Here is a 13,034-nt window from a genome sequence, read left to right on the forward strand (position 1 = left end):
CCGTAAGTCGCTTCTTGTGTGAGAAAATTGGTCATCTGCAAAGACGTTGCTCAGAGGATGCCCAAATACGTTATCATCCTGTGGGAAGCTTCTCTCATGTCCCCACATGGGAAGCTGGAGCTGACAATGGGAGTTCAACCCATCTTGCAGATTCAAACCACCAACCGTCAGGTCAGCAGTTCAGCCCGCACAAGAGTTTAACCCATTGCACCATCATGATATTTTACAACATCAACTTAACTATAACTTATTTCAAAATCCATGAATTTGGCCACCAAAATGCCTTCAACTTATGCATGAGGTCAACTTATACATGAGTGTATACGGTACTTTTAAAACTGAAACATTCCATGAGCATAAGAAATTATTGGAAAAGCTAATACCCTGCATCTACTAAGTACACTAATAGGACTGAAAAAGAGGCTATATACTTTTTTTAAAAGGAAGAGAAATAAAACAAACTTAGTATTGATTCTTGCAAACATCTGACATTTCAAGGCTGAACCATGGTCTAGGCAAGAAAATAAGGATGAACGGCATCTGTCCATTCTCCTTTGCAATAGCAATCTGTAATGCAGATAACTTTGCAAGAAAGAAAGCAGTCTGAGCTGTCTTTGACATTGCCTTCTGTACATGTGGGTGGAATTGGGCTAAGCCCCATAACCACCATGATGCCAATCTGCTTTGTGATCTGTTCCAGAAACAGCACATCAACACTTTCTCATTTGCTTAGGATTCAAGGCAAAAGCCAGAGTTGAAACATGGCACCAAATTCACATGGAAATGTTTTCTGAGTAAGGGTGTGGGGGGAAGCTAAATGTCAAAGCGAAGCACTTATGCTTTTATGAAAGATTAATTTTCATTCAGATGAAGTTTGAGCGATGTCATGTGGGGCATATTGAGAAGGGAAGGGGAAAGAAATCCAGTTCATTTGAGTTTTGAGAGACTTGTATTTCCAGAGTAAGCTAAAAAGCAATAATTCATAGTAACCCTTTCCTATTACAACAAACAAAATCCAATTGAAACCAAGTCCCACTGCTATCCATTAAATTCTGTATTTACATCACTCGGGGTCCTTCCAGACAGGACTCAAAATGTGGGCCCTGACAGACTTTTAGCTGAGGCATCCAAATGACACCACAGGTAAAGTGAATTGATTGGGGACAAAGCAGGAAAAACCTGCTTTGTCCCAAATTCATTAGATCCAGGTCTTTCTCCACCATCCATTCCACTGGACCAGCCACTGTCTCCCAAAGCAGTAGCTCTACTCCGAACTCAAGAACAGGAAACGGAATGTTGAAGGACAGGAAAAAAGATTTAAAGAGAGGCTCAAAGCCAAACTTAAAAACTGCAACATAGACACCAAGAACTGGGAAGCCCTGGCCCTTGAGCGTTCTAGCTGGAGGTCAGCTGTGACCAGCAGCACTGCAGAATTTGAAGAGGCATGAATGGAGGGCGAAAGAGAGAAATGTGCCAAGAGAAAGGCACATCAAGCCAACCCCGACCGGGACCGCCTTCCACCTGGAAACCGATGCCCTCACTGCAGGAGAACATGCAGGTCAAGAATAGGGCTCCACAGTCACCTACGTACCCACTGCCAGGACACCGAACTTGGAGGACAATCTTACTCAGACAATGAGGGATCGCCTAACAATGGGGTATTAGACCTATGAAGACAGACTCCTGGGACTGTTTTCTCAGTCCCAGGAGTCTGTCTCCACAGCCCGGGTCTTTGGAAAGGATATGGGGATTTAAACCTGCTTTGGAGCAGGTTTCTCTAATCTGCTCTGAAGCGGGTTTAAACCCTGTCTGCAAGCACTCTTACATTTAAACTAGTGCAATAAAAATGTTTAACTGGTTGGTTCATTCCAAGTACTGGTATATTAAACTTTATTTTGATTAACATTCCGATATTGACAAAAACTATACAGTTAATTAAAAGTTATAATTTTCAAGCTGTATCAACAAATGACATGATACCAAAATGTGAGTTGAATTGCACATCATAACCTCAATTCCAATATCACATGGCACATTGCATCAGAAATTGGAAAAGGTATGTTTAAACTTAACAGTTTCCATAACATTCTTGCTAGTACAGCCAGTGACCATATTGACTCAGGCTGGTTCTACACTGACCATATAATCCAGCTTGAACTGCATTGAACTGCATTATATGGTTTATATAGAACACATTCACCATTTTAAATTCCATGAAACCAAGAGAGGAAATATTTAAAATGTGGAGATAGTTTGTGGTAATGTCAAACTAATAGCACTATCTTCTTTGATTAATCCCAAAGGCCAGCTCAGGTAGTCTGACCACAAATGCCAGTATTGAAACAAGTTGCTGCAATGTCCTGGAGAAATGTGGAAACAACCAGTAAGTCCAAAGATAAGAGTAGAGAGGAGGAGCAGAACCCTCCTGATTCTTCTCAAAGACAGCAAAGCATAATTTCCCTGAATGGGTCCATTTGATTTCCCAGGACCAGATAAAGCCCTAAAGTGTATTGTGACACTGGAGACCACAATGGACTACCAGTTCCAGAGATTTTGGGATTTTCTTTTCTAGTAAAGCTTTAAGTGAGTAAGGCTTCCAGGTATTACAGGACTACACTACCAAACATCTCCGACCCACTGTCAAATTGACTGAGGTTGAAGAAAATTAGAATCCAGTACATAAATGGCCACTGTTTCCCTAGACCGAGAGATAAAATAATACTGGCATGCTCCTAGTAGTGAGGTAAGAGGGAGACACAAGCAGTTTACTCACTGCAACTTTCCTACTACTAATGAAGACAGAAATATTTCACATGTAGAAAGTATAAGAAGCACCTATCATTAAAAAAAAACCCAGAAGGCTAGAGTACCAGAATACATTCTTGAATGACTTCTTAAGCAACATTTGACTAGTTGCTTAAAAGTCTGCCTTGAAACTTTTTTTCATTTTGAAAGCACTACATAAGCTCTAACCAGATTCCCAAGAGATTAATTGCTCCCATATGGACCTGCACGCTGTATTTTAAACACTTTTGTTCAGGTTCTGGTCCATATGTCTCCAGTTCAAGCACAAAATAGTGCAGAAAATCTGTTTGTATGAGGGCATCCACCAATGCAACACCTTCTCTAGGGACATTCATTAGGTCTCTACATTAGCATTTTAGATACCAACCATTTATTTACCGAGCATTAGAAAAGCATTTAGTATCTAAATGGTGGGTGGTATCTTCCAACATAGAAAGGGGATACATTTTTGGTAATTGGACTTTTGATTGTTGGAAATGAAGTGGAAGTAAATTCAACTAAGCTCAATGAGATTTACTTTGGTGCAGACACATATTGGACTTCACTATTAAATCAATAAACACTCATGCTGAGAGAATAGCTGCAATAAAAAGATGTTATATACCAGGTGAAATATCATTTGTAGAATTCTCTTGTTAGACATTTAACATATCCATTGGGTATATAAATTTATGATTTAAAATTATACCCTGTCAAAAAGCACAGTTAGAAGTGAAGATAATTTTTAAAGCATATAAAGAAAAAAGTGTCTGTGAAGAATACATATTAGCTGTTATTCTGACAAGTTAGATGCCTTACCCAATGGATTGCTCCTGTTTATTTCTTTGCTGTTCCATAGCTTTACTCAGTGGTCCAACTCTGGTAAATACATCACTTAGCCACATTTTTTCTATCAAAAGTAGAAAATAATACTTTTAGAATAAGTGTGAGAGTGGATTATACCATAAAAACTAAAAAGCATATATTTTTATTCCAGCTTTAAAACATTTCCAAAAGAAACCGCTCAACATATGAACACTCATTGTCAATGCAAGCAATTCATATACGTAATTGCAGTGAAGTAGAAAACAAGCACACAGACTCCATTATGATAGTAAAGCAAACCATTTAAACCATTAAAAGTTTTATATGCAGAATTTACCAGGCAAAGCATGTGTGAATTTAAAGATGCAAGACATTGAAAAGGTAAATTATAAAGATTTTATCATGATTATTGGGGGATGGTCTCTTCCAACATAGAAAGGGGAACTATTTTTCAGTACATGTATGTAATATATTGCAAATGAATTGACTGTATAGGAAAATCACATTTAAAAGTTCTGGCTCTTTCAGCAATGGGCATCACAATCTAATCCATGCATGTTCACTCATTCCTGAGGAAATTCCATTAAAGTCCATGCAGATAATTTCCAGGTGGTTTTGTGTATAGAAAATTGATTACTGGTGCTGGAGATTGTCTTGTGTGAAGTGGCCCCACTTCTGGGAAACTGGTAGCCTGTTCCAGAGTCTGAAGATTGGCCAGAAACTGTAATTATGATGGTTTGTTCCCAGTAGAACAGTGGTTCTCAACCTGTAGGTCCCCAGGTGTTTTGGCCTACAACTCCCAGAAATCCCACCCAGTTTACCAGCTGTTAGGATTTCTGGGAGATGAAGGCCAAAACACCTGGGGATCCACAGGTTGAGAACTACTGCAGTAGAAAAATGTGAAAGGTTTCAGGATCTAATACGATCTTAATTATTTTGCCATCTCTACATGACTACATGCTGCAGATGCAAAATAACATTCTTCCAAATCTACACACACACTATAAGATTGACATCTTTTGCTCATTTCCAGCTTGGATCAAAGATTTCAGCCTGGTTAAAGTGTACTCTGTGAGAAAGAAGGAGAGACTGATTAACTTAAGTGATTGTCTCAGAGCTTTTATCTTCTTGTGAGGCATTCATATACATATAAATACATCCCCAGACTTCCTTGAATGGAGTGTCTGAATCTATGAACTGCATTTATTCCTGAACAAATTTAATAAAATCCAAACAAGCTATTAATTTAAATTAATTTAGATGAGCAAATGTATATAACTTCAATTTATTATTTTTACAGGGACAAGTGAAACTGATTTTTTGGATTTCTTTATATCCAATTTTTAAAATAAAGATGAAACAGATATCATGACATGTAACATCAGCTGCTCCCATTGCTATCTTTAAAACACCTAGTGAATGAATATTCAAGATTATACATTTGTCATTTTATATAAATGAGAATATCCTTCAGTCATTTCACAATGTCTGTTTTAATGAATTTAAAACATGCGTATATAGATTCAATAAGAGATAACAACAATCTCTCAGTGTTATCAAAAACTTCTGACAGCTGTGTGCGTATTTCTCATTAATTAATAAAGGAACATCATTCTTTCAGAAAGAAAGGGAAGATGGAGAACAGCAAGAGCCAAAAGGTCTTTACCAAACCGCAATGAGTCGCCGTTTTAGGCTGAGATATTAGCGGTATACAAGTGAAGTTTTTATTTTTTTTATTATTATTTTTTTTACCAAACATTATGTCAACTTTCCCCCTATTTTGTATTTGTATTTCAGGAATTATTCCTACTCTATTAAAAATAGTTCTGCGAATATATATATATACCCTTTCTATGCTTCACAGAGCCAAACCTTTTCATTTAGTCACATAGATCATTTGTTTTCTCACCTGTGACTATTGCACTTGCTGGGGAAAACATGAGCTGACCTTCTCACACATAGCAAAAAGATAAAAACTTCTCACTCACTTAAAGCTCTTAATAGTTTCCTTTTTCATACATTTTGAAATATTTTAAATCCTAGCAAGGATGCCATTATGAACACCTTAGCAGGAACGGTGAAGATGTGCGTATTTAGTCTCTTTAAACACTCCAAACAACTGAAAAGCTGAGGACCAAATTATTTCAAGGCGTGTCTCCTCCCTTATATGACTGCATAATCTCATGGAAAAATCATACCTCAAATAGTTTTTAAAAATAAGCTCACAGGGAAGAGTCAAAATCTTCTATACCTTGGCTCAGACATTCATCAAAATGGACATTGCAGTCAAGAAATCAGAAAAGTTAAGGATTTGTCTATAAACAAACTCGACAAGAGTTTAAAGTGTAAAGATATATAATTAAATATTAAAAGGATTGTCCATGCCATCTTATTTCCATTTTTATATATGGTAGTAAAAGTAGGACAGTGAAAAAATCTAATAGGAAAACTGTCAAAGAAAGTGAAAAGTGGTGCGGAAGAAAAGTTCTATGGATGCCATGGACTGCTAAAAAGCATGAATCCTCCCTAAAAGCCAAAATAACTAAACTGATTTTTAAAAAGTCAACTAACTTGAAATGCTAGAAAAGAGTTCTATGGATACCATGAATACTAAAAAGACAAATAAATAGACGCTAGAGCAAATCAAGCCTAAATTCTCCTCAGAAGCCAAAATGGTTAAATATTTTGGGCATATTACAAGAAGATATGGCTCACTAGAAAAGACACTAGTACTTGTTAAGGTAGAGGAAAATAGGGGGGGAAAGCAATACCGCATTATTGATCGGTGTTTCTCAATCTGGGGGGTCAGGAACCTGCGCAGGTCATGAAGGGGTGTCTAAGGGGTCACCAAAGACCATCAGAAAACACAATATTTTCTGTTGGTCATGGGGGTGCTATGTGGGAAGTTTAGCCCAATTATCTTGATGGTGGGGTTCAGAATGTTCTTTGATTATTGATGAACTAGAAACCCCAGCAACTACAACTCCCAAATGCCAAGTCTATTTTCCCAAAACTCCAAAAGTGTTCACATTTGGGCATATTGAATATTTGTGCCAAGTTTGGTCCAGAACCATCATTGTGTGAGTCCAAAGTGCTCTCTGGATATTGGTGAACTACAACTTCCCAAACTCAAACCCACTGAACCCTTCCAGTATTTTCTCTTGGTCATGGGAGTTCTGTGTGCCAATTTTGGTTCAATTCAATCGTTGGTGGAGTTCAGAATGCTCTTTGATTGTAGGTTAACTATAAACCCCAACAACTACAACTCCCAAATGACAAAATCACACAAATTTGGTCCAGTGAATGAAAATACATCCTGCACGGTGGTGGTGGTGGGGGGGGGGAGGGGCTGAAGCCCCTGAAGCCTCCCCCCCCCCGAAATTCTCATGGTGGTCTGCAAGAAGGCCTTACTGGTACATTACAGGGTTAGTCAAAATGCATAGGCCAATAAGCCATTCAATTGAATGGCTTATTGGCCTATGCATTTTGACTAACCCTGTATTTAAACTGTTATGTTTATTCATATCATGATCTGATCACCATGCTCAATATATACCATATGCATGGGGGTATTGGGGTAACAATACAAAAGGTTTGCTAGGGTAGACCCTCTTTCACTCAGACTCAGCCCCACCCCCCCCCCCCACCCCCGGAATCAAACTCAGCTCCTCCTGAATCAAAATCCTGGCTACGGGCCTGATCCTGCAAATCAGATATTTACATTATGATTCATAACAGTAGCAAAATTACAGTTATGAAATAGCAATGAAAATAATTTTGTGGTTGGAGGGTCACCACAACATGAGGAACTGTATTAAGGCATCACGACATTAGGAAGGTTGAGAACCACTGCTATAGTTAGAACAACTCAGTAAAAGGTGACCTGATACTTAAGTCACCTTAAGTCAAAGTCAAGTTGACAGCAGGTAACAATGCCAAGGGTGATACTTAATTCAACCACAAAACACTGCAAAAATTCATAGAGAATATAAAATATCCATAGCAATGAAAAAGATAATTTTTGGTTGCCTGAGCTTATTTCCCTATGCTCTACTGTGATTTCTCAAGAAGCATCTCATCCAACATAACATTTCTAGGATGTCTTCTAGGATATTTCTAGGAAAATGTCCAGAAGTTCTCAAAGTATTTTTCACAAGTCTCAGAGCCAGAACTTCCTAGAGAAACACAATATTTTTTCTTGTGCTGACACTGCATGTCACTTATCAACAATGGACAAATCTGCCAAGGGCTCTTAGAGCTAACATTGCATCAGGATCTCATACTGTTGCACCCTATGTTGATGGAGATAGAAGTTACCATGCCCTATTGTAATAACTTGTTCTAATCACTTTTTCAATGTGCCATAAGCTACAGATTTGTCTGCAGATTCTCATATTGCTAGGTCATTTATCCATAAAAATTGGCTCCTATGTTGCTTTCATTATAAATTATGTTGCTTTCATTATAAATTAACAAACATACTTGATCCTTGTTCAAAGCCTAAAATGATAGTTGTTCTAAAGCTTAAAAAAATAAACTCAAAGTAAGCAGCAAATCCTATTAAAATGGGGTGGGGTGTGGGTGGCTTCTGAGTATAAATTTCAGATTGGGTTGCAAGTGAGAAAGAATCACAAAATCACGGGATTGGAAATTGTCACCAGGGGCATCCAAAGTTCTCTAAAGAGGCTATGAAGAATTATATTTCACTACATGGACCTCCCCAGAGTGGCATTGCCATAAGTGTCTCATCTAAATTCATTGGACACTGGGCTGAGGAAGGCCATCGGAATACAGTGTATTAGAGAACAGCACAAAATCTACTCAGCATTTAGAAGAACATGCTATATTATCATCAACATGCACATATCTATACTATTATGAATACAAGACTAGCTATAGATTTTGTCAAGCAAAATTGTGTATTAATGGCTGAGTATGTTCAAATTGTGAGAAATGTACAGAGATTATCATTGAAATACTTGGATTGCAAAATCATCCAATTTTAAAGAAGACCCCCATCTTCTCTGACCAAAGACCATCTAGGTATATACCAGTATCTCCATTTGGAGAAAGGCATACAAAAAGATGCAAATCGCTTCTTTTAAACTCTGTAAACCTTTGCTAAAGTAATAAACACTACCAGCCACTACCAAAGCCATAAAATCTTGATGACCTACTGAAAATCACCCAGAGCAGTAAATTCTTATTTACTTTATTCATAATCCTTTGTATGCAAGTTAGAAATTACAAACATGCCAGAAGCTTCTTTCCCTCCAGATGAAGTCAAACCAAGAAATGGCCTGCCCCTGGAATAGCTCACCATTCAAAAAGGGGCCTCATCACATTTATTATAATTGTTATTGTTGTTGTTGTTGTTGTTGTTGTTGTTGTTTTTTGTTGTTGTTGTACCCCGTCTCAATCTCCCTGAAGGGATTCAGGGCAACTTACATATGACACAATGTGCCTAAAACAATGCATAAAATAAACACACAATACAATACAAGGTAAAATGGATAGAATATAAACAAAATGTAAGCTCAAAACAGCACCCAATAAGCTATGATGAAAACTGTTGGAAAACATGGCCAACTGTAAAAAGTAACAAGGGAATAGGATAGTGCAAGTTTTAGCTAATGAACTAGGGCATGGGATGAAAGTGCAGTGCTGTGGCATTAATTGTGGACCATTGAGGCTAGACATTATCAAAATCTTGTCCAAACATTCAAGTCTTCAGTTCCTTCTAGAAAGAGGACACTGTGGGAGGCCAGTGAGGTCCTTAAACCAGGGGCAGTGAGGGGTAATCTGTCGGGCAGTGGGGCAAATCCATCAGACAGTGGGAGAAACATTCATTAGGTGCCCCGTTATTGTGCACATCGCCCTCTGCCCATTACATGGGGAAAATGGTTGTTGCCCAGCTTTTCCCCGTGCTGTCCCCAGCTTAGGTAATGAGAACACGGAGAGCTACTTATGCTCTCGGGACTCCACCCTACAATGCTTCTAGGGTAGAGCCAGGGCGGAGCCCCGCCAGAAGTAGCCCTGCATCATGTGATGAGCTGTCCTTGCTCCCTCCTAGAAGCAACATAGGATGGAGCCCAAGTCCCATGTGATTAGGTCTTAAGTGGAAAACTTAACAATACACACAGACATACACATTGAGTGGGGAAGGAAAAATGTGATGGTCTTATGTACAAATCTTATATACACTGGAGGTTATACTATTTCCTTGCACTGGACATTACAAATACCAGCTAACATACAAAAGGTAGTCTGAAATCTAAATCTAAATAGTTATCTTATCTTATCTAAAACCAAATTATATAGATGCACATAAACTATCTGTTTCTCACCTCTTTCCTTGCCACATTGTATTGGTTGTGATACGTCGGATTGCTTCTTAGCACTACATTTTATGCTCCTTGTAGACTGGCATGTGTCAGAATATGGTCTCAGTGGCCTCTTGTCCAATATTTCTTTAAAAGCAATCTTGTTAAATGATGTTGTTGTCTGGGTGTTCTCACTATGTTTGATAGCCTCGTGGGTTGTTAAAATAGGTGGCGCACTAAGAGATGTTTGTCTTGCTGGCTCCCCAGGCATTTTGACAATATGATCCATTACACTTTCTGTTAGTAGAAGAAATCAATATAATGATCACTAAGTATGGTCTGAAACCCATGTTGCTTTTCTCCACTACTGTCAAATTAATCATATCACTTAGTAAAAATCTGGAACATGGCTTAACATTACACTTTCTTAAATAACACCATGTATTTCAGTGCAATCAAATTATTAGCAATTTCGACCGTCATTCCAGATCAGTCTACATGTTCTTTCTTCCTCCACACAATTACTCAGTTCACATTAATTTGCAGAGCTCAAGGCCTGCTCCCAATTTCATCTGTGAAACAAGCTAAGAAAAGAACATTATCTGAAAAAGATAATGAATTCTCAATGCTCAATTAATTTCATAAAATCAGTGACAACTAGATTTGGTGGGGATGGGAATGAAGAATTCACCAAAAACCGCAGTAGACATGTTCCCATAAATGCAGGTCCCATCTACACTACCATATAATGCAGTTTGAAACTGCATTATATAGTCAATGTAGATTCATATAATGCAGTTAACCTGCATTCTATGAATCCATAATGGCCATATAATGTAGTTTCAAACTGCATTATATGGCAGTGTAGATGGGACCTCATACTCACATGAGCACACACAGTCTCCATTTTTTGTGAGAGGGAATTGTTACTTAGTTTCATAATGCTGATTGTATAACTGCAATGGGTAAAGTTCTTTCCATATGAATGGAAACACCAGGAGTTCTGAAATGCCTCACCTATTCAGGTACCACAGGGATTTTGGATTATTATATCATAATGAAAACTAAAAGCTATCTTGAGAATGTCTGCAGGGATATAGATATAGATATATAGATATATGTGTGTGAGAGAGGGGGGGGGGTCTGGTACATTTTGATATATATTTATTTATGTCACCGAGAAACCATATTAGCAGAAAATCCTGTAAACTGGAAAGCCTGCATAGCTTCTTTTGAAATACAATTCCAAAAAATACAGAAATAAGCCTCTTGTAGTTAAGAAGAGAGCAGACAAATTATGAATGCTTTCTAAAAAGCCTAGAAAGGGATTAAGATGAATACAAGTGGATTATTAGAGTTAGAAAGAATTTGACAATCATTTTTCTGCATTGGGAATTATTTTAATAGAAAATCAGAACTCTGGAAATAGTTGTCACCGCTGTGTCATATTTTAGCATAGAAACAGAGAAGAATTAGTGTCAAATGACATTGAGTTAGAATTCATTTATAGTAATACTTATTAAGCTATCTGATTGGGGGACCAGCAGGTTTTTCTCAGAGATAGAAAGAATATTTTAAAATATTTGGAAAGAGATTGAAAAACATGTTCTTCAAGTGTTGAAATCTCCTGGAGAGAAGAATACTGGAGTGACAAGAATCTTTACAGTTCAGGATTCATGCTATTTTCTGCACAAACAACCACTTGTGTAGCCTTGCAATGGGAAGATAATTGCTGAAATGACTTCTTGCCACCTTCAGGAAGAAACTTGGTGAAGAATTACATCCCTAATTTACCTCCAGTGTGTCAGGGATTGATAGTGTCCATTAGTGCCCAGTGTGCCTGGGGCTATTGTCAATTGGTTACAACTATCCCTGGCTTTTGTGGAAACTTGCTGTCCATGCCATGCATTGGTCCTCAGTCTTATCACTTGCAAAAAAGCTGATTTAAACTATACAACCTTTCAATGTGTGTATATATCTATATCTATATCTATATATGAGATCAAATTTAAATTGGTGCCCCAATAAATTCCGGGAGCAAATACAATCGTACAGCTTTCTGATATGCCAAAATTCAAGGAGGAATTATTTGTGAGAATGATAATATAGTAACGGAGCTAAAATCCAAAATAAATATTTTAAAAGCATTAGGATAATATCATATCCTAGCAGTTGCCTGCTGTGATAAATTTTCCAGGCACTTTGAGCAAAAAATAATGCATATTTCTTCAAAACATGATGTCACAGTTATTGCAGAGTCTAGAGAAGTGTCCAGTGCACCAAATGATTACTTTTCTTGAAAACAGTCACATGTTCCAGACTGTTAATGTAGACAAAATGTTTGAATCTGTTTATCCTACCACATATAGTCTTGGCTCTCATTCAGCATTGTTCGTATGATCTAGGACAGTGGTTCTCAACCTGTGGGTCCCCATATGTTTTGCCTTCAACTCCTAGAAATCCTAACAGGTAGTAAACTGGCTGGGATTTCTGTGAGTAGTAGGCCAAAACACCTGGGGACCCACATGTTGAGAAACACTGATCTAGGAGACGTGGATTTGTCGGATGGGTTTAAGACAGTGGTTCTCAACACATGGAGCCTCAGGTGTTTGGACCTACAACTCCCAGAAATCCCAGCCAGTTTACCAGCAGTTAGGATTTCTAGGAGTTGAAGGCCAAAACATATGGGGACCCATAGGTTGAGAACCACAGGTATAAAGAGTGGTAGATGCCTCACTACATCAGGGGGAGATGCTTGCTATCACTGTAGAATACTATCTCCTATATTTATTTATTTATTTATTTGCTTTATTTCCATACCGCATTTTTCAGCCTCAGGCGGCGACTCAATGCCTACTATCTCCCTGGACCCAGAATTATGTGCTGGCTACCATTCTATCACATGCACTATCACCCATCCCTCACTCACCATCCTGCCCCTGCTTGCTTGCCCATTTGCCTAGCCCCCTTACTCGCTTGCTTATCCATCCACCTCCATCCACCCCACCTGTTCACCTGCCCCCCCTGCTCACCCCCACTCGCTCCCCACTAACCCACCACCTCACTTACCCACCCCCTGATCACCCCCACTTGCCTGCTCAC

General features: G+C 38.4%; 1 protein-coding gene across 1 annotated transcript in view; it reads right to left on the reverse strand.

The window, feature by feature from the left end:
* IQCM (IQ motif containing M) overlaps positions 1-13,034 on the reverse strand; it is a 161,521-nt gene that overhangs the window by 98,638 nt on the left and 49,849 nt on the right. Inside the window, exons 2-3 of the mRNA XM_067468472.1 lie at positions 9,957-10,229; positions 3,604-3,694 (exon numbers count right to left, since the gene is read on the reverse strand). Coding sequence (XP_067324573.1) covers positions 3,604-3,694; positions 9,957-10,229 — 364 coding nt within the window. The remainder of the gene's footprint in view (positions 1-3,603; positions 3,695-9,956; positions 10,230-13,034) is intronic.

This window comes from Anolis sagrei, chromosome 5 (assembly GCF_037176765.1).
Source record: "Anolis sagrei isolate rAnoSag1 chromosome 5, rAnoSag1.mat, whole genome shotgun sequence".
Taxonomy (NCBI): Eukaryota; Metazoa; Chordata; class Lepidosauria; order Squamata; family Dactyloidae; genus Anolis; species Anolis sagrei.